General features: G+C 45.3%; 1 protein-coding gene across 9 annotated transcripts in view; it reads left to right on the forward strand.

The window, feature by feature from the left end:
- The window catches only part of Atxn7l1 (ataxin 7 like 1), a 227,479-nt gene that overhangs the window by 161,046 nt on the left and 43,987 nt on the right, over positions 1-22,446 (forward strand). For 7 of the 9 annotated variants that reach the window (XM_051175139.1, XM_051175136.1, XM_051175137.1 and 4 more), the window contains one exon: positions 15,648-15,870. In XM_051175139.1, the coding sequence (XP_051031096.1) occupies positions 15,648-15,870 (223 nt within the window). Of the gene's footprint in view, positions 1-5,665; positions 5,917-6,905; positions 6,984-15,647; positions 15,871-22,446 lie in introns of those variants that run through there. The other 2 variants (XM_051175142.1, XM_051175144.1) reach the window with 2 other exon arrangements.

Here is a 22,446-nt window from a genome sequence, read left to right on the forward strand (position 1 = left end):
ATGAGGGATTCCCTTATAGCTGTCTGCCCTGTCCCAGGCAGAAGCTCATGTCTAGATTCTTCCTTGGTTTGACAGATAGGTTGTCAAACACAGGGGAGAAATGGTATTTTTTGTAATTACTAAGTTATTTAGTTGCGATCTTTTAATTGTTTATGTTTGCATAGGCTGATTCAACTCCCTCCTCACCAACCCCCATCCCTGACAGGGTTTTTCTGTGTAGCTCTGGCTGGCCTGGAACTGGTTGTGTAGACCAGGCTGGCCTCAAATTTAGAGATCCACCTATCTCTGCTTCCCGAGGGCTGGAATTAAAGGCTTGTGCCACCACGGCCCAGCATCAACTTTTAAGTGTGTTTTACCTGTCAGTTCCCAACACTTCTCCCTTAGCCCTGAAGAGACAGGTCTGGTTTCATCAGTACATAACTAGGTGCCTGAGTTCCTGCTGTCCATTTCAGCTATATAGTGTATGAGTTGATGGCAGGTTGGCGTCTGGGTGGGAACTAGAAAACCACTTCATTGGTATAATGTGTGTTGTAGTGATAAACACGTTTGATGGCTGTCTGTGTGTAATTCCAGTTTGTGAGGAATACTGGGAGTCAGAGAGAACTGAGGGCCGGCAGGAATGGAAACGAAGTTTTGTGAGAAATAACTTGAAAGGGTATCTGGGAGTGTTCACCCTAGAGAAGGAGCTGGAATAGACCAAAAGGTTCGTGATGCCCAGAAGATGAGAGGTGATGAATGTGCGGTTATCTCAGAAACCCTGGAAGAGGGCGGTTGCTGTCTGCTCTCACCATTGGATCATCACTGCCTTGGAGATTAATTAGCCCCTGAGGGGCCCACAGGAAGTCAGGCCTGCAGCCCTGCTGCTAGGGAGACAGCAGTGTTGGGAGAAGGGTCTTCATACTTGTTTAAAGTGTGATGGTCCCAATTTCAAGCTGTGTAGCTGTGTCCCTGGATAGCAGTGAGCACTTGAATGGGAACAGCAGCTGCGTCAGGGATGCACAAGCCACAGAGGGTTCTTCCATCTCAGAGTCCTACTTGTCAATAGCCGGTGGAACCTGCCTGCAGTGCGTGTGGCTATAATGTCACTGTTGTCATTCGGATCCAAATTTATTTTTATGAAACAAAAACATTAAAATCAGAGCGTTCCCCTAGCAGTAATAAAGTACAGTAACGAGCTGCCATCAGTATGTAATAAAGGGGGCCCTTGTAGAAGCAGAGAGGAGGCATCTTGCTTGAGACAAAGTGACATTTCCTCGTGGACTCAAACTGGTAGTGTTGGGGAGCTGCTGTCTTGGAATGTCTGTTTGCTGTCTCTCGCTGGCTGCCTTAATTACCTTAACTTAAAAAGTATCTTCTTTAAGAGGCTCCAAGCAGGGTTTTGAAGGTAACTCCCAGTTACCTTAAAACAGATTGTTGTTTCCAGCTTGTCCTGGACTTCCATCTTCTGCTGAGATTTTACCATTCTTGTCTCCTAGGTGAAACTCACACAACTATTCTAAGCCGAATAACCCAGTGGCATTTAATACGGTCGTGTTGTACAACCAGTTATATCTAGTTTCGACTTGTTTCTGTACTCCACAATAAGACTTCATACCCTCCCTGCAGTCCCTTTCTCCTTCCCGCCACCTATTGTCCCTACAGCTGCCAGGCAGTCTGTCCTGGGGTCTGTCTCCTCTGGATGTTTCATATAGAGGAAAGCATGTGGTGTATATGGCCTACTGTGCCTGACTTCTCTTATTTTCCACTATGATGTTGAGGTTATTATGGCATGTACCATACTTACTTCCTTTCTACGGTGAAGTTTTTATCATCATATGGCTCTTCTAAAGGTTTTGTTTGTTCATACATCCATCGGTGGGTAATTCTACCTTTGACTACTTTTCTTTAACTTAGGACTATTTACTTTATCTGATATGTTTGAGTATTTTGTCTGTATGTCTAGCTGCTGCCATCAGAGATGAGGACATTGGTTCCCTGTGAGCCACCATGTGGGTGCTAGGAACTGAACCCAGATCCTCTGTAAGAACAAGTTTGCTTTTTGAAGAGGTTTTGTTTTTGTTTGGCTTTTATGTTTGGTTTTTGAGATAGGGTCTTACTATGTAGCCCTAACTAACCTTGAACTCACAAAGTAGACCATGTTGGCCTTGAATTTGAGCTCATAGATATCTGCCTGCTTCTGTCTCCCAAGTTCTGGTATTAAAGGCTCCTGGCCCATCTTAACTAGTTTTAATGTGCAGCTCAAAAGCATTCAGTACTGTATTATTGTTTATAGTCCTTGCTATCAACACCTCTAGAACTTTCCGATTTGCAAAACAGAAACACTATAGCTATTCATAAAATAACAGCAGGTCCCCTCCTCCCCTCCCCAAGCTCCTGGCCACTATCATTCCCTTCTCTGCCTGAATCTGACTGCTCACCTACTTCATATCAAGGGAACACTACAGTATAGCCTTTCTGTGGCTGGCCAGTTTCACTTAGTGTGATGTGTTCAAGGCTCATCCATAGAGTAATGTGTCAAAATTCCTCCCTTGTTAAGGCTGAATGCCACACTGTGATGGTTAGAGGCTTGTCTTGAGTTACTTTAATAGTGCATCTATCTATCTATCTATTTATCTATCTATCTATCATCTGGGTATCTGTTACTTGTGTGTAGGTCAGAGGAAAATTGTAGACATTGTTTTTCTTATTTCACCATGTAGATCCTGGGGATAGAACTCAGAACATCTGGCAAAGCAGCAAGTGCCATCACCAGATGAGACATCTCAGCAGCCCCTGATGTTTAGTGTTGCCAGCTTGACCCAATCTAGGATCGCCTGGGAAGAGTTTCAATAGACAATGGCCAGATGAGATTGTTCCATGAGCAGGTCTGATTGTGTTAGTTGAGGGGGGAGCGTAGCCCACTGTGGGTGGCAGCATTCCCTCTGCAAGGGGTTCTGAGACATAGAGCAGGGAAAGTCGCCAATAAATAAGCATGCATACATTCATTGCTCTTTGTTTCTGTATGGGTGTGATATGATCAGCTCCTTCAAGCTCCTACTGCTGTGACTGACCTAGTCTGTAGGGGAACGCAACATTCAACTGTAAGCCCAGAAACCCGTCATCCCCTCAAGTGCTCTTGTCTGGATACTTTATCAGAGCAACAGGAAACCATCTCATTCTCATGCACGTGCACACACATGCACATAAGCCGTGGGCACAGATGTACGCACGTGCCATGTTTTCTAGTCAGCTGTGAATACCCGGGTTGCTTCCATCTATCAGCTCTTCAGAGTGATGCTGTTTTGGACATGATACACATAAAGGTATATACCCATAAGTAGAACTACTGAATTATAGTGTAATTCTATTTTAATGTTTTGAGGAACTACCCTGCTGTTTTCCATTGCAGCTATAACGTTTTACATTCCTAACAGCAGTGCGCAGGGGCTCCATTTTCTCCTCGTCTTCAGCAGCTTCTGCTCTCTTCCTCTGTTTAAATAGATGTTCTAGTGTGCTGGAGTGCCAGCTCCTTTTCAGGTGTGATTTACCTTCCTCTAATGCCTAATGAGGTAGAGCGTCTCTGCATAGGCTCTCCTTAGGCACTTGTTTATCTGCTCTGCAGAACCGTCCTTGGCACAGTTTTGACTTGGGCTGTCCCTTCCTGTTTTTGTATTTAGAGTTACACTTCCAAACCTGCTGTTTATCAGAAGCTGCAGCAATGTAAAGTTTACATTTTATCACCTTAAGCCACCTGCCTGCTGAGAACATAGGCCACCTACTTACTCTGTGGGCACCTGTGCTGAGGAGAAAGAGTGGTCCAGCCAGGCCAAAAGACAGAGCTAGAGTTCCAGAAAAGCCAGGGTGCACCAGGCAAACTGGCCATGGGAAATATCCCCCGTTGACCTCCAGATCTTCCTGGAGCTCTCAGCAGAGATACCAGGAGAGCTATTCCTATTTAACTCTGGCCAGAGTTGGGCTCCAGGCCACGGGGCCACTTTTTCATCTGCACTGAACTGCTAAGCATTGAGACATCTGGCAGACCTCTTCTTGGTAGTTCCCTGGGTGGGGACATTGTGCTCAAGGAGCTTTTGACCAGCTGACCAAAGCTTGAAGCATAACACTTGGGAGTGGACTATCTCCAGCCAGAGCTGCAAATGATCCAGAAAGGCTAGCCCGCTCCTATCCAGTCATCCACACTGACTCCATTCCAAGAAACAGCAGCAAGACACAGATTAGCTCATCTCTGCCATCAGAAACATTAATCCCCCTAGTTCAGGGAAGAAGTTGTCTCTAAATAATTCTCCCACAGAGACTGCCAGCTCTGGCTTTTATTACACTGTCAAGAGGACTAGTTGCCATGAGATGATCTCTGTAAGGCTTGTCTGGATTGCAGGACCTTGTGTGAAATGATCCCACTTTCCCACAGCCTGGGATCGTCTAGGAAGCTTTTGTTTCTCATGGACTTGCTTTCAACATTCTGTCTTAAAAGGTGGATGCCGCTCACCTGAAAGTGTCTTAGAGTATTAGTCGGGCTTTAAAAGGTTATAGTGAATGAGACCCAAAGGAAGTCCTGATAGCAGAAAAAGAGGTCTCAAATGTCAGGTCTCAGAGAAACCCTGGACAGGGCCACTCAGGACCTGCGGCTCCTCCCAGCACTTCTCACCCCCCTCGCTAAACTATTCCAGCCCAGATGGGGTTCACTTCTTCTCCTATATAAGCCAGACATTTTGGCCAGGTATTCTTTTGACTCTTGGTTCTACTCTTGGCCTCTTGACCCATTTGCCCTCTCGCCCTCAGTCTTTTCTTCCTCTCTTGCCCCTCTCCCCATGGCCGGATGCACTCTGAGAGATGAGCTTCTGTGTAGACCTGTGGGCAGGAGATGGAGCAGGCGGTGAGGACAGCAGCTGCCTCAGAAAGTGCCCAGACACTTGTCACTGTTCTTCCCTCATATTTACAATAAAGCTCTTCTCTTCAGCCATACCCAGGAGTATTCCTTGTCCCCATTTTAATTCATCAAATGCACTGGTTTATTGATTTTCTTTTTTAAAGACAGTCTCATTATGTAGTCTTGGCTGCTCTGGAACTTGCTATGTAGACAAGGCTAGCCCGACAACTCATAAAAGAGCCAGCTGCCTCTGCTCTCTGTCAATAATCTGTACAAATCTTTGTCTTTTAAGTAATATAACCCTTTGTGAAGCATTGGCTCTGTAAAGGGCTGACCCCTCTCCCACAAGCTGGCTGTCCTTTGCCACAGAGAATACTTTTTCTAAGTAACCAGAGCGCCATGAATGCTGGCCACACCTGTATCTGACAATCTGGGATTGGAGATGGGAATATCAGGCTGGCCTGGGTTACATGAAGAATTAACTGGTGGGGGGGGGGGGACAAACCCCTGGAAGTCCAGAATGAATGAAAACTCTGCTGAAATTAATAGTGAAATTGTCCCTTGGGGTTTTCCAATTATAATAATGGTCTTCTCATCAAGACATATAACCCAATGGGCACTGTCCTTCAGGATGGGCATTCTCTATGGGGAAGGAGAGCAGAGAGGCTGTAGGTATCTGCAGGCCACCCAGAACCCAGAAAAGTCAGCAGCAGCTGCAAATGTGGCTACTATAGGAGAACCCCTGCCCTCTACACCTAGAGAGAGCTCTAGTGAGCCTCTGAGAAGCCAGCTGCTTCTGACCACACCTCATGTGTGAGAGTCAGGGAAAGCCACATTCATCTGCTGAATTCAGGATGCACCCCCAGACTGCTTTGGCCTTTTCTTGCTGTCTTTCCTCAATCTCATCTGGGCGTGCTCTCTTAAAGGGGAAGTGAAGCATTATGACTGGCCAGGGCCCACAGCCAGGAAACGTCTACTAGAAGAGGGCCATTGCCCAGCATGTCGTTGGCTCAACCTCTTATCCAAACGGCCAGGCTGCCTCTCTGGGAAGTGTAAGTGTGAACTTGGGGTAAGGTGGCCTGTCCTCCAGGAAGGCGTGGGACTGGACACAGGTCACAGAAGAAAGTCTGCCAAGCAAAGCATGCTGGCAGCCTATTGTGCACTCTGAGAGATGAGCTTCTGTGTAGACCTGTGGGCAGGAGATGGAGCAGGCGGTGGGGACAGCAGCTGCCTCAGAAAGAGGGCAGAAGTGGGAGGCTGGGGACTGGTCTATTTCAAACAGCCATTCTGGAGGCTTAAGCATCTGGTCTGGGGAGGAGAGGAATGGAAAATTTTATGATACATCTTTGAGAACACTGGAAAGCCAGCCATCATGCCCCACTCCGACCTTTTGCCATCCCCATTTTGCAGCATTCACATGCAGCTCAAGGAGCACTTCATGCCTTTATATGCTGGGAGACTGCTTTTCTCTGTTGTTTTCATACGCCATCTCTTTTAAGAAATGTTTCGGGTCTTTTCAAATGGTGCACATGGCTTGAAATTCCTGGCTGTGTCTTCCCTTGTTCCTATTCATAGATGGACCTCCGCCTAGTATGTACACCCTGTGGGCCCCAAGTATATCATGTGGCTAGTCCACTGCCTCCATATTCATTAAAATGGTTAGTAGTGTGTATGACTTGCTTTCAAACTAGAATTTTCTTTTCCTGCATGCCCACAGAGCAGGAAAAGGGCAGTTCATATACTCACAGGCACCTGTTTTCTCACAGAGTTAGTGAGTGATAGAATGTAAGACAGGCCTGTCTACATTGCATGCTCCTTTCTAGCCCAGGTGTTTGTTTGTATGGCACTGATGACCGATCCTAAATAAAGTAATAAACGTAGTTTTCAAGAAACAAAACAAAACAAAACAAAACCTCCTCAGGCTTTTCTCTCCAAAAGAAAGGAGAGAGAGGAGGGAGTAAAGAGGGGGAGGAAAACGTGCGTCTTTGTACGAATATGTTGACAGGATAACCACACCCTGCTTCAAGACAACTTCCTGTTTGCCACTGCCAACTGCCACTCTAAGGAGAGCAGACGTGGTTCCGTTAGTGGCTGCTGGGGGACCATGACAACCTGTTGGGTGAGTGGCTCTGAGTGACACTGGGAGCTCAGCACTGAGTAGAGACTTTGTACCTTCTCTTGGAGGAGAGCAGGGCCCTGCGCTGGTCCAAGTTGGAGGTTGACATGGAAATAAAACAGAGGTCTCTTCTGGTTCTCACCCGTGTCCTCAAACAGTGTGCTGTCAGGACTCATATGAATGGAAAAGTTTCAATTCTAGGATAGGGAGAAGGCTGTGTCTCGTCTACTTAGACAAGCTACTACCTGTGATGCTTTTAAAATCTATCTTTTCATATAGCAGGAAGTTGGTATTAATCTGTCTACTGTGAATTGGCATTGTGGTGGTCTTTACCTGCTATTGACCCTCCCAATATTCTTTATTTACCAGTGTAGGGAGGACTCCGGGTTAGAGGGGGGGAATCTGTGTTAAATGCCACAGGTTAACAAGACTCCTGCTCTCAAGGTGTGCCCATATTTAAGACAGTGAAGCCAGTAGTTACAACATGTGATTGTATACTGGGGACCGGTGGGGGGGGGAAGCTCAATGTGCTTCAGACTTCCTGTTGAGTCGTGATCTCTGATGTGGGTGATGTCTCCCTTACATGTAAGGGAAACTGGGGTTTAGGAGTTAAATTATTAACCCAAGTCACAGGGCTAATGAGTGACAGAGTTGGGATTTGAGCCCAGATCTTTCTGATTTCAGAGACCATAGTGTTTGGTCCATATTCCTGTTAACTCCCAAAGCTGGTAGAGCATGAACATCACCTCAGAATGGTTTTTAAAAGTGCAATTTGGAGGCCCTAGCCTTGCTGTCACAAGACTGAAGAAACTCTTGCCATATCTCTGCACACAGGCCTAGGGCTCGTCTGTGGCCCTTGCCTCTAGGATCTATCTCTGTGAGCTATAGGCTGATCATGCCCATAGCAGACAGGAGCCTTGGTATGCATAGCCCTAGGCCCCTGTTTAGGCTGCTGATAGTGCCTCCAGACAGAGACACCAAATCTAGCTGTTTTGATGTTGGTAATATTAGGAATGCCAGCCAGTTAGAACTTCTAAAGGTACCCAGGCATGTCGCTCCCATTTGCAAACATCTGGCTGCTCCTGTCCCTTCAGTGCACCTTGGTTGAGGATGAGGTCAACACAGTCTTTTTAAGGTGAGTTCAGTGGTTTATCTAAAAGCAGGAAGCTGCCAGAAGTATGGTTACTCCTATCTAGCTCTCAGTGTGTATCTGGTAGTTTTGGAGAAGGGAGATGCCTATGGAGATGGCTAACACAGAACAAGAGGACTCCTTGTCAACTTGCTGCTATCCTGGTTAAGACACAGGAATGCTAAGACAATGGAAAGCCCAATGGTCTTTTGTTGATTTGAATGTTGTTGCTTTGAGACTGGGTAACCTACTCTGGTCCCCAACCTCAATCCTTCTGCCTCAGTCTCCCAAGTGCTGGAAGTACAGGTGTGTGCCTGCAAGAAAGTTGCAGCACTTTTAGGAAGATAGTGTCTGGCTGCAGGTGGATGTCAGCAAGCAGGAAAGGCACTTGCTTTCAGAAAGGCAAGTCTGTTCTCTAGCCACCCAGAGAAGAAATATGATGGTCAGCCTGGGGTCTGGAAAGTTCTATCTCCCACTTTTCAGAAACTCTGCAGTTTCCAAGACTCAGCAAATGACAGTGTCTATGGTTTCACTGTGGTACAGTGCTCACATCCTAAGGCCACAGAGGAGGTGACAAGGGATGCTTTCAAAGGAGAGTAAGTGAGTGAATGGAGCTAGACTTCACTCATTTCTTTTGATTTCCTACCTTCATATCTGCATCTGTTTTTTCACCGTTGTGCTTTCTGTTGAGGATGTTACAATGCTTGGGCTGAATCTGACTGATTTTTATCCTTTTCCACATTCTATGACTTTAACAAAACAAAACCACTACATAGTCTGTCCTGCATCCTTCCTTATCCCCTCTCATCCTTATAGTAATTATTGCGTCATAGTTAATATTTACTCAGTATTGGAGATGCATTCCATTTATTCAGTTTTTCTCAGCTTGAGCTAGCCCTCCCACTGGTCATTTTCAATTGTCTTGTTTGTGTCTTTTTTTGTTATTATTACTGTAAACAACACTATGAGAATGTCTTTGAACACACATACCCTCGCCTCTACCCACCCACTGCACTCCTTTGGAGGATATTTCCTTGAGGTCTCTTTTCAAGCTAACATTGTCAGATTACCAGATCAAAAACCATAAATGCTTTTTATTTCCTGTTATTATCACTGGGGGACCTCCAGAAAAAAAAACCATAATCCCTTAAAAGTACCCCTAGTCATGCTTGTTTCCCCTATAGCCAGGCTGACGAGAGTTTCTCCGAGAGCTGATGGAATTATTTGAGGCCCTGGAAAATCCCTGGGACTCCCCAGATCCTGCCCAGCAGTGGCTGGTGCCAGAAACATGTGACTCAGTATAAATGCTGAGCTGAAGAGCAGGTTGGGGAGAGTGCTTCTAAGGGAGTGAAGATAAGGAGCAGCCCTCGCTAGCAAACTGCACACAGGAACCTGGGGTGGCTCTGAGAGGGGAAATACATTTTCTAGACCCACTCGAGAGGCTGACTTTCTTTTTATAGTGTGGAGGGGAGAGAATGTCCCAGGTAAATGGCTCAGGGAAAGGGACACAAGCTAGACAGGCAAGTCTGAACTCCCAGATCCCAAGGCCTGCATAACCACAGACTCCTTTCATAATCGAGCTAAGCTTCCATTCCCATCTATTGTTTAGAAGCTAACAGTTGTGTGCTGTTCAAGAGAATGTATGTCCTGCTAAATGGGCAGTAGCATGCACCATGACTAATACAGCAGGGGTCAGATCTCTCTCTATACTGTAGGTCCTCCTGGAGGTCAAATGCAGCATCCTTACCTATTGAGCTATCTCACCAACCCATCCAAGTTTCCTTTTGGATGGAGTTCCCTTTGGAACTCAAGAGTGTCCTTTATGAGACCTATCCTCACCTCAGTAGTCAAAGCAGATAGAATTCGGTGATGAGATGGAATGTAGGTAATGGCCTCTCAGTGCCTGCCCTCGGGGGCTGCACCTGAAGGAGACTGCCTGTCAGTCACCAAACTAGCTTCTGCCCGCATATGCTCAAACAGCTATCTGTGGTGTTTCAGGTCCATTAGGATAGGGTTAGTTTCTTAAAAACAGTATTGGAAAATTCCCAACAACTTCTTCCTAAAAGCAGTTTCAGGAGTAGCACTGGATGCCTGGATGCCAACTTAGCTATTCCTGATATATCTTTGGAGAACTAAATGCAGGATACTGATGCTATGAGCACAAAAATATCCCCTACACAGAAAGCATGGAAGGGGGGATTCTAAGCTTTGACTGAAATGGAACTACTGGGTGGGTCCTGTCCCCAGAGAAGAAGGGGAGTGAACTAGAAAGACAGCAGGGCTCTTTTCCATCACTCAGTGGCTGCAAACGGCCTGCCTGCTTGTCCCTAGGATTGCCTTCCCCAGACTTAAATAAACATGGTTATTTAAGGAATATATTTTGGGGTGCAGGGACTGAAGAAGAGCAGCTGCCAAGTGCTTGGCTTCCTGGGGAATAAAAATCAGAAAAGGTAAAACTTTCCTATCTTTGGTCCTAGGGCCTCCAGCTCTAGGACAAGGTCTCAGCTTTCCAACCCCTAGGGGAGTTAGCCACCCTGTGAATTGTCCCTAGGAAGTGAGAGGGAGGCATCTCCACCCCACACAGCTAGTTCTTCAAGGTCAAAGTGGAAGAGAGCTGAATTGAGACATGGACTTAAAGGAATCCTATAAATATAATAGGGTCTTCAGTGAGAGGAAAGGCCACCTGGGAAAGGAGTCCATTCCTGGGAGAACATAGAGAGCTAGACTTAGAGATGAAAAGGATTTAGAAAACAGAGAAGAATTAAGTGCTGAGATGACACAAGGGAAGGGGAGCAGTGTCGGTGAGGTACACAACTGGTGTTAATCATTGTAATGATGAAGCTAGTACTTGGCCTACGTAGCATTCTTCAGGGTTTATTATGTGGTGGTACGTACCTTCCAGGAGCTCTCCCTTCTGCAGTATGCTGAGCATATTTCTGAGTTACAACTCTAGCATCCCTGTCCTTTTGTGTTGTTAATTTTTTGTTAGATTTATTCATTTTATTTCATGTGTTTTGCCTGCATATATGTATGTGGATCACATGCATGCTTGATGCCTTCAGGTCAGAATAGGGCATCAGATTCCCTGGAAATGAAGTTACAGGTGTTTGTGGACTACTTGGGTCTTCTGTAAAAAAAATAATAATAATAATAATAATAATAATAATAATAATAATAAGTGTTCTTAACTGCTTAGCCATCTCTACACCATCACCCCCTATTTTTTTTTAAAGACAAGGGTCTCACTCAATCTTGGTTGGCCTGGAAGTCTATGTAGACCAGGCTAACTCTGAGCTCACGAGGTCTACCTCTAGTGCTAGGATTAAAGGCATGCATCACCACACCAACTTACCCCTGTTTTTAAATAAAAATTAACTTAATCCTTTAGAAAAAAAGAAAGGCTCAGATCCTAAAGATAGCCCTGGATCTAATGTACATTGCCTGGCTTTATGACTTCTGTCTAGTTACTTTTCTATTATGATAAAACCCAAGGCAACATAAAAAGAAAACATTTAATTTGGACCTACAGTTTCCGTGGGTTAAGTCCATGATGGCAGAGCAAAAACAGCTGAGAGCTAGCATCTTCATCTGTAAGAGGAAGGGAGGGAGGGAAAGAGAGAGACTGGGAATGACATGAGTCCTTTTAAAAATCTTAACTCCCACCCCCAGTGACACAACTCCTTCAACAAGGCCACGCCTCCTAGTCCTTCCCCAACAGTTCCACCAACTGAAGACCAAATATTCAAACATAGGACCCTATGGGGCCCATTCTCATCCACACCACCACACCTTGGGCAACTCACTACATTTCTGAGCCTCAGTTTCCTCAACTACAGACTGGAAATACTGATAGGTTATTTAAGAAGTTGTAAAGCTAAGTGCTAGAAAGGAAATCAGGCATGTAGTAGAGTTCTGAGCACACAGGAAAAATTCCTTAATATAAACTTGATAATAAATATAATAAAGTAAATTAATAAATAAGTGGCCAAAGGACAGAAGTAGTGGGACCTGAAGTTCATCCAGGATTGTGTTAAGGTTTTTATTAATAAGGTCTCATATGGCAATTCTGATTTCTCGGGTAGGGGAATAGTAGGTACTTAGAGCATGATAGCCTATGGTCTAGAAGTAAGTGTGTAGCAGGAGATGTAAACTGATGCAAGCTCCCACATTGAGAATGTTATGTTACCTCAAGAAAAAGTCCTACATCACTTTAAGTGTTAGTTTTTAGAATGCCAGACAGGAAGAGAGTAGCTAAATATTCTGCAACATGTTAATGACTAAATGTGGCAAGCACATGGGAATTAGATACGCATATATACATAAAACAATGTTAGTTGAAAAATAGTCAAAAATATTAGTTGATTACAATTTTGTTAATACAGCTGTGTACATTTGCAAAGACAGAAATTTTGAGGGAAAGGATCCTTCTTTCTAACATTGCTTAAGTCTGTTAAATATTTCCATAGTGAATGAAGAACATAATGTCCTGTCAACCCTTCCCAAAGGGTTAGTTGGAACTAGAATCAAGATAGACCCTTACCTAAGGCAGGCACTTGACCGAAACGTACTGGAAGCTTTGCCCATGGAAGGTTCCTGTGCGTCAATGCGGTTTTTTTTTTTTTTTTTTTTTTTTTCCTAAGACCTTGCTGTCTTTGATCACTATCCCCACCTCTCTACCCAAAGACACAGCTATGTCAGTTTTTCATAGGCAGTCTTCCCAAGCTAGAGAACCTTGGTTGATGCCAATGAGGGTCTTCCTGTTCAGTGTGCTCTTTCTGCCCTTCCAGAAACAATTGCCCTTCCTTTCCCTAACACAATGAAGTCCCAGGTTGTGCCATTTCAAACTCTTGTGTAGCTTTTCTGGCCTGCCCCAGTAGGGGTCAGGCTTGTTCCTACAACTCAGAGGAATGAAATGCTGACTTCTCAAGGGCTACGACCTTTAAGAGTGAAATTGTTCTTTTGCCTACTTCAGTATAAAATTACATGTTAAACAAATCACAAAACTTGATCACGGGTCTTGACAAATATCTCTTATATGCAACTTGTTCTTTCAAATGGATATTTAACAAGGATTGGGGGTGCTGGAGATGTGGCTTGCCTAGCAGGTACAAAGTCCTGGGTTTGTCCCCAGCACCTCGTAAGCTAGGGCTGTAATTTCAGCACTGGGGAGGCTGAGGTGGAAGATCAGAGTTCAAGGTCACCACAGCCACAAGTAACTAGTGAATCAAGGCCAGCTATGAGACATTGTCTCAACAAGCCAGAAAGGGGGAGGGATCACTTGTATAGAAAAAATAAAAAATAAATAAATAAAAGCAAGAAAAATCATTGATGTAATGTTTATGCCAGTTTGACAGTATAATATATGGACCAAGAACATGACCACAACTTCCCTATGAAGGTGATTTCAGAATTGCCAGTGTCCCCACCCCCTCCACACTCTTGTACATTAATGACAATTTCGTGTGGTTCATCTCTGCTCACTTCTATTAATTTTTTAGGTCACAGAGTGTAACGGGTAGCATTTTTCATGCATGTATGTAGGTTGTTTGTTTGTTTGTTTATTAGGCAAGATTTCTTTGTGTAGCCCTGTAGAGCAGGCTGGCCTCAAACTCACAGAGATCCGCCTGCTTCTGCCTCCCAAATACTGGGGTCAGAGGTATTGGCCACCACCACTGGCTACATGTGTTTCTTTATAAGTTGTTCCCAAATCATTCCCCTACCTACTACTTCAGGAGTTTTTAGCCATTAATTTAGAAAGATAAGGATTTTTGTTACTCAGTTATCAAAGGCTAATCAAATGATATTTCTGTATACTCCAGTCCCCACCAGCTTTGAACGAGTTAGTGGGTGAATGAAGGGTTAGAGGAAAATATGAAAGAGCTGTGATAGAAATATAAATCTTATTTTAGAGTCAAAATCCTATGGAGTAAGAGAGAGAGAGAGAGAGAGAGAGAGAGAGAGAGAGAGAGAGAGAGAGAGAACCAAGAATCATCTAGGGACCCACTTTATTATAGATGAAGACATGGATGCCAAGAGCCAGCATAGCACCGAAGGCACCTAAACCTACCACAAGGGTATTAGGACCAGGGCATGTTGGCTCCCAGCCCTGCATTCTCTCTAGAGCATCAAAACATATCTCAGTCTTCAAAGCCTTCAGTGATGGCTTCTGGAACAAGGCAGTGAAGGACAATGGCCCCACCAAGTTATTCTATAGAGATAGAGTGTGAATGCTTTCAGATAAAAATACCAGACAATCAGATGATCCTCAAAATGCAGTCCCTAATCCCAAATGGTCAACTTTGAGGGACCCTGAGATGGTAGAGGTGGTAGAGGAACCCCAAACTGCTCTCAAAGAGCACTCTGGCTTTCTTGGGTCTAGTCGGCTCCTACCACAGCAGTCAGAAAGGCTTCACCCAGAAGAAAACCTGAGCTAGGTCTCGGCTGGAGGGAGGGAAAATTGGCCATATTTCCATGCTTTTCACCTTTATTTCCACTGTCAAGGCAGACTAAATTTGTGATCTCCAGTTCTTCCCATCAAGACTTTCATTGTCAATTCATTTATTTCTTTAGTGAGCATCAATCCACTAATTACTTGAAGGCACAGGAGAGCCAGAGGGGTCTTAGATTTCAGGAACGTCTTGTAAGGGTTTGAAGTTTCTTTCCCAGAACTGTATACAAAGCTTTTGGGCATGTGGAAATGTACTTTTCTAAAGTTGGTAACATTAATCAAACCCGTGACTTTAAAAACCATTAACAACCACCGTACGGGTATGTCTCAGAACCTAGCTTCTTGCATCAGTCCTGCTCAGGGTCTGCTTCCTACCTGTTGGTCCGAGAAGATGGAAGCTGACAGGATGTGAACAAGTGAGGTATCTAGATGCCCAGACATCTAGAATTTCCCGTAGAACCACAGGAATCTGTATCTGCCCTCCCAAATCCACTACTTCTGTGGGTTCTGCTTCAGGCAATTACATCCTTCTATATGTTGTGTTCTTGAACTTCTGTGAGCTTAAAAAGGCTACAACTGGGTTGTGTTAGCAGGCTACAGTCTCAGGAAGGGGCCAGTTCTGAGTCAGTCAGTCCTGGCCTTTAAAGGCTCTCAAAGATCTGCACCTCCAACCCTCCCCCCATCACCAACAACTTTCATGTTGCTCCTGTGCTGGAGAATTCATTCTAACAGTCTGTACAGTCCTCCCCCTGGGAGATCTGAGTCCTCCCCCTGGGAGATCTGAGTCCTCCCCCTGGGAGATCCGAGTTGTTGTCTGGGAATCACACTGGCTTTGTGGTTGATCCACCGTGTCAGGTGACACCTGCTACTCCCGTGGAAGTGGTTTTGCAGAAGGATAAGTAAGCTGAGCATGCCATATGACCCAGGAGTCCCGACTGTAGTCATCATTAGTTGGCATTGGAGCCAACAGCAGAACGAACGTGAGAGAGGCTGTGGAGCTGCTGACCCTGCCAGGGTTCACGAGTGTGTGAACATGGGACCCACTGGCCACAGACACACTGCTGAATTCTGTTCTTTTTCCCCCCTGTAGAGAGAAGACACAGTTCAATGTGCAGGCCTTCTCCCTCTCCAGCATCTCCAGCCTCCAATTCCAGGACATCACTAGCACAGGCAAAGACAAAAGCCTGTCTCAGCGGCCATAACGCTGTCAGCAGCACCTCAAAGCCATTTAAAACGCCCAAAGACAATCTACTTACCTCCAGCAGCAAACAGCACACGGTCTTCTCTACAAAGGGGCCAAGGGAAAAACCATGGTGAGTCCGGGTGCTGGGTGCTGAGACGGTCTGCCTCCACACTCTGGCTTTGACCCAGGGTGTCATGTTCACAAAACTGGGGGTCTGAGGAAGGAACCCAGAATGATGGCATGAGGAAGCTAACTACTAAACCCTAGTAACTAGAGGAAGCATGGGACCTTGTGTGCCTGAACAGAAGAATGTTTGTACACTCGAGAACTGAGCTGTGTGGTGTCTAAGGAAAAGGAAACAGGGGAAGATTCCTCGGCTATAGGGCTGCCTCAGTTTTCTGTCCCAGTGAAGAGAAACGCTGGTATAAACAATCGTTGCACAGACTCTGATGGAGGAAGAAGAGGAGGAAGGCAGTGATGGTGCCCCAGCCCAGGAAGCAGCCTCCCTTCCCCAGGGCCTCTGCTCCCAGTCCCCTGAGGACACTGAGTGGAGTAGACCTAACTGAAGGGAGGAGTGGGGGAAAGGAGCAGTAAAAGGAAAGTCACCCTTCTGATGGGGAGTCTTTCCCCAAAACACAAAAGGTTCCCTATGGACTAGACAAACTAGGAACCATCCTGAAAATGTGAAGGGTGGACACCGAGCACTCAGGACTGGCTTGTCACAGCACCTTTTGCTTTATCTTCCAGGCCTCCTGAAGACAGAGAAGGGACAAGTGTGGAGTGTGTCTAATTTAAATATTTAAAGAGAAATGGTGCTCCTTAATTCTAATGGTAGCTGATGGCACTTACCGTCCTACCCAGCAAAGCTGTGGAATACAATTATCCGTCAATGGGGGTGGTTGCTGTGCACTGGAAATTATGATGGCTTGTAAAGAGCTCATTATGCCAGATCAATGAGAGAGCCTCAGGTGATGAGGCAGAGGTTGGAAGAGGGGCGTGGCTGAACTAGCTGTGTTCTCTGAGAGCTTCCTGTGTGAGGGTACAGTTGCTTAGGAGAAACCTGATCTAAGGGTGATGGTGGGTGACCTCTGATCAGTTTGTGACAGTGTCCACCTCTCAGACCCTCTTCTCCATGCCCCCCAGAGAGCAGAGGGCTTGTCTGCTGAGGAATGAATGCCTGGAAACAGGTGTCTTTGCAGACTGACATTGAGCAGCTCTTTGATCTTTCTGTGCCTCGGTTTCCTATACAATGAGTCCAGCCATGGACTAGCTGTGTCCCATGGGGTACTGTGAGGATCCAGTGAGCTTCTTTATACACAGCAACATGCACAGTACCTGGGTCAGAGTACATGCTAAGTACATGCTTTAGGATAATTACCATCAGCATTATCCTACCATGTGTGCCCAAATCTTATTACCTGTGATTAAGATTGAGGAGTTCACCCAGCTGGAAAATCAGAGAAACAGCTCTTCAGAGAGAGGCATGGGGGTACATGCTCAGGATCCCAGCATTTAGTGGGTAGAGAACTATTGGGGATGTTCAAGGGCTATCCTAATTATATGGTGAGATCCTATGTAAAAAATAAAAAGATACAGATTCAGCGGAAACGTGAATATGATAAAATAGTTTATTCAGGCCGAGGGGGTGTTGCTTGGTTGTAAAGCATTTCCTAGCGTGAATAGGGTCCCCAGCACCACAGAAGCAAAGAACGAAGAAAAGGGTCTGAGTCTGGAAATGACCTACAGACCAACGTAAGGAAGGCAAGGATCCCCTGAGTGAGATAGTTGAGCTCACCTTTTGAAGGGGCACTGAGGGGTTGTGTGTCCCCATAGCACTCCACAGCGTTCTCCCACCAGGCCACTGTCAGGGAGACTGCAGAGTTAGATCAGTTTCCCCACTCAGCACAGCCGACCCTCTCAACTCTCTAAGACCTGCCATGGGCAAGGCTCCTTCAGCTAGGGGCAGAAAGTGCTGTGAAGAAATGTGAAGCCACTGGCCAAATGCGTTAGTCAAGGGGGCAGAACTGACAGCAAGAATATGTACCGCGGAGTTATTAGACTGGCTGACGTAGCGTGAGCTGTGTGGTTCAGTAATGGCCATCCTACACACTGCAGATCTATAAGGCAGGAGGCCTAGGCAGTCCCAGTCTTGCACCGGAGGCATGGAGAGGTCATGGAGAGCTGTTGGTCTTCAGTCCACATTGGAAGGCAGAAGACACTGGGTTCCCATGTTGATGGAAGATGACACAATGACAGCAACAAAGTAGGTACACTCGCCAGCAGGGAGCAAAGGTGGGCAGGTGGAAAGCAACAGTTAATGAGTGGCCTTGCCAGGCAGGGTACATCGTGGAAGGAACCCAACACTGGACTACAGGCAAGAAAAGTGAATTCAAAGCTAGGCTCTGCTATGGAGTTTCTGTGTGTCCTGGGGACAGTCACTTAGTATCTCTGTGCTTCATTTTAAGCCTGAATTCTAAATCACAACCCTCTCAAGTTCCCCATTGCCTTCTAGATATGAGTGAGATCAAAGGAGGCAGTTTACTCACCCGAGGCATCTCCCAGCCCCCTAAGTAGATATATTCAGTTTGTGTTGGGACTGGAGAGATGGCTCAGCAGTTAAAAGCACTGGCTGCTTCCCAAAGGACACAGGTTTAATTCCCAGCACCCATGTTTCAGATAGCAACCGTCTGTAACTCCAGTTCCAGCAAATCTGATGCCATCTGCTGGCTTCTGAGGGTGCCAGGCCCACATGTGCTACACAAACATACATGCAGGCAAAACACCGCCCACATAATTTAAAATTTAAAAGCAAATTTAAAAATGCATGCTGGCTTTCAAAACTATCTACTTACATAGCAAACTGAAAAATTGCTTTACTCCATGATGAGAAGAGGAATAGCGGAAGCGTGACCTCACCTGGTAGACCTCTGTTAAGTCCTCAGCCTGTGTTGGCAGCCCTTCTCCTGTGCCCTTATCCTATTCACATTTAATTTTGGATTCCCACAGCTACAGCATACAATTGTACCAGTTATGCACGGCACCAGGATGACTATTGGGTATGTGGACTGCAGGCATTTTTTTTCTAACTACACAAAGCTCTATATGTAGCCTTAGTGGGCCTTGTGCACCCCAGCACTTGTTATAGTGGGCACATAATTATTTTTTAGGTGACAATTAAGTATTTAGTAAAGATAGAGGCATGTTCTAGTACCAGGGGAAGAGAGCAGGGAGAGCCGGTGTAGTAGGTAGTAATGGGTCATCAGATTGAAGTAGGGGATTTGGGGTCAGCTTACAGAGGGTCTTTATGTTGGTGGGGCTCTGTCTTTTTATATATATATATATAGTTCTTTTTTTATTTAATTTATTATTTCACATGTCGATCCCAGTTCCCTCTCCCTCCCTCCCTTTTACCCTTTCTGTCCTCTCACATGCACCCTAACCACCCTTCCCTCCCACCCCCCCACCCTAATTCCATATGTAGGGGAATGCCATCCAGTTGGGGTTATGTAGATCTAACAGGTCATGTGAAGTAGGGACTAGGGCTTCTCTCCTGTCTCTAGGTTAAGGCAGTTATCCCTCCATGGGGGATATGTTTGCAAAGTCCTTTTGTGCACTAGGGATACATCCTGGCTCCACTGTCTGAGGTCCCCTAGACTGCTCAGTCCTTCTGGCTGAGACCCATATTCAGGGGGGCCTGAGTCAGTCCCATGCTGGTTTCCCAGCTATCAGTCTGGGGGCCCGTTAGCTCCTCCTTGTTCAGGTAAGCTGTCTCTATGTGTTTCTGCCGCCTGGTCTTGTCCTCTCCATCTGCATCTGGGTTCTAGTTCAACTCAGTATTTAGGTATGGGTGTTTGCTCCTGTTTCCAACGGGTATTAGATGAGGGCTCCATGGATAAGTTAGTTGTTGATCTCACTATCCGGGAAGGGCATTTATGGTAGCCTTTCCACGGATGCTCAAATTGTTAGTTGGCCGCAGTCTTGTAGTTCTCTAGACCTTTCTTTGTGTTCAATTTTATCTTCAAACCAATATTGGCTCCCTCTTTTATGTTCTCTCTCTCTCTCTCTCTCTCTCTCTCTCTCTTTCTCTTTCTCTCTCTCTCTCTCTTCTGTCTTCTATTCCTAACTGGGCGCAATCTTCCTAGTCGCACATGTTTTCCTTTCTTCCCCCTCACTTTCTCCTACTTCTCTCTCCATTCGCTGCCGCCCCACTTCCCCTGTGCTCTGGGGGACTTGCCCCTTCCCAGTTCTGTGAGGGACTTTATATGAATCTCTTAGAATATACCTCGTATCCTAGTTCCTCTGGTGGTGTGAATTATAGGCTGATTATCCTTTGCTCTAGGTCTAAAATCCATATATGAGTGAGTACATACTATGTTCCTCTTTTTGTGACTGGGTTACCTCATTCAGGATGGTTTCTTCAAGTGCCATCCATTTGCCTGCGAATTTCAAGATACCATTATTTTTTCCTGCAGAGTAGTTTTCCATTGTGTAGATGTGTCACATCTTCATTATTCATTCTTCAATTGAAGGGCATCTAGGTTGCTTCCAGGTTCTTGCTATTACAAATAGTGCTGCTATGAACATAGTTGAACAGATGTCTTTGTTGCATTGATGTGGATCATTTGGGTATATGCCTAAGAGAGGAATTGCCGGGTCCTGTGGTAAACTAATTCCCATTTTCCTGAGGAACCGCCATACTGATCTCCAAAATGGATGTATGAGTTTGCACTTCCACCAGCAGTGGAGGAGTGTTCCCCTTTCTCCACATCCTCTCCAGCATGAGTCATTATTGGTGTTTCTAATTTTAACCATTCTGGCAGGAATAAGATGGTATCTCAAAGTTGTTTTGATTTGCATTTCCCTGATAGCTAAGGATGTTGAGCACTTTCTTAAGTGTCTTTCAGTCTTTTTGATTTCCTCTATTGAGAATTCTTTCTTCAGTTCTGTACCCCATTTATAATAGGGTTATTTGGTGTTTTGTTGACCAGTTTCTTGAGTTCTTTGTATATTTTGGAGATCAGCCCTTTGTCGGATATAGGATTGGTGAAAATCTTTTCCCAGTCTGTGGGCTGCTGTTTGGTCTTGTCCACTGTGTCCTTTGCCTTACAGAAGCTTCTAAGTTTGAAGAGGACCCATTTATTAATTGTTTCTCTCAGTGTCTGTGCCCCTGGAGTTATGTTCAAGAAGCGGTCTCCTATACCAATTTGTTCAAGGGTACCTCCTACTTTCTCTTCTAAGAGGTTCAATGTGGCTGGATTGATGTTGAGGTCTTTGATCCATTTGGACTTGAGTTTTGTGCATGGTGACAGACATGGGTCTATCTGCAGTCTTCTACACACCCTCATCCAATTGTGCCAGCACCATTTGTTGAAGATTCTGTTCTCGTGTGGGGCTCTGTCTTAATTTAGTAGGCAATAAGGAAACTGAGAAATTCTGAGAGGGGCGTGGTTTAGAATTAGAAACTATTTAGCCTTGAAAATGAGATCATACATGTTAAAAGTCGCACACAAAATCCATGTGGAGCCTGGCTTTGAACTTCTTCTCTTGTCTCTAGTTCAACAAACACTCATAGAGACCTAAATTCCGATTCCCAGCATCCACATAAAAAAAGGGGTGTGGGGGGCAGGGATGTGACTCTGTAGGTGAAAGACCTGTCTCAACAGCTCAAGGACCTGAGTTCACATCCCCAGAATCCATATAAAGTTTGTGTACAGCAATGTGTATCCAGTGATGGGGGGAAGGGGAAGACAGATCTCTAAAACACATTGGCCTAAAACTCATTGGCCAGTCAGTCTAGCTGAAATAGTGAGCCTCTTATTTGATGAGAAGCCCATCTTAAAAGCTAAGATGGAAGGCAGCTAAGGAAGAAACAACACCAAGCTCTAGCTTCTATATGCACCCTCGAATACAAGTACATATTCATACAAACACATAAATATACCATACATATTTAAAAAAAAATAACCACCTCAGACCATGTAGATCAGCTTAATTTGGGCAAAATCTCTTAAAAGTAGAGTCTGCTTTGTATTTGGTCAGTGGTGGATCCAACTAGTTGCAGCAGCCCAATGCCATGGTTCAGAACCATTAAGAGAATAGGGTTGCCACATATGGGTAGCCTGAGAACAGCTCAAAATTCAAAGTTTAACTTCTGGGCTGGTGGTGCAGCTCGATGCTTCCCATGCACGGGGGCCTGGGTTGAGCCCCCAGTACCACAAAACTAAAGAAAATGCAGTTACCACTGAGTACTTGTCATAAAGTCATAAATCCCAAGTTAAATCATAAGCCAGAGATGTCTGTAGTAAGGACCTAGACATAGAGAATGGAGTCTAAGTGGTAAACTTTATGCCACGTCCGTTGTGTCTCAATTCAAACATTGTTTTTAAGCAAGTGGGAAGGATGTTGTAGGCAAAGGGCTCAGGATGGTCAGAAGCATTTGCCCATGAGGAGAAGTGGGCTGTGAGTCCAAGGAAGCAGAGGGCAGCAAATTTGGGACCATACAGAGATGGCCTACAGAAGTAAAAGACCAGTTTTCAGTTGTAAAGCCTCCCTGGCAGCAGTATCCAGGAAGGCTAGAGGAACATTCTGGAAGCACTGAGAAGAGTGAGGATATTTTTGCATAGTCCAAGTGAGGTATGGTGAGAGCCTAGACTCAAGGAAGGCATGGTGGCACATGGAGGAGGTAGTGTGAACACGGAACAGTACA

This window comes from Phodopus roborovskii, unplaced genomic scaffold (assembly GCF_943737965.1).
Source record: "Phodopus roborovskii unplaced genomic scaffold, PHOROB, whole genome shotgun sequence".
Lineage (NCBI taxonomy): Eukaryota > Metazoa > Chordata > Mammalia > Rodentia > Cricetidae > Phodopus > Phodopus roborovskii.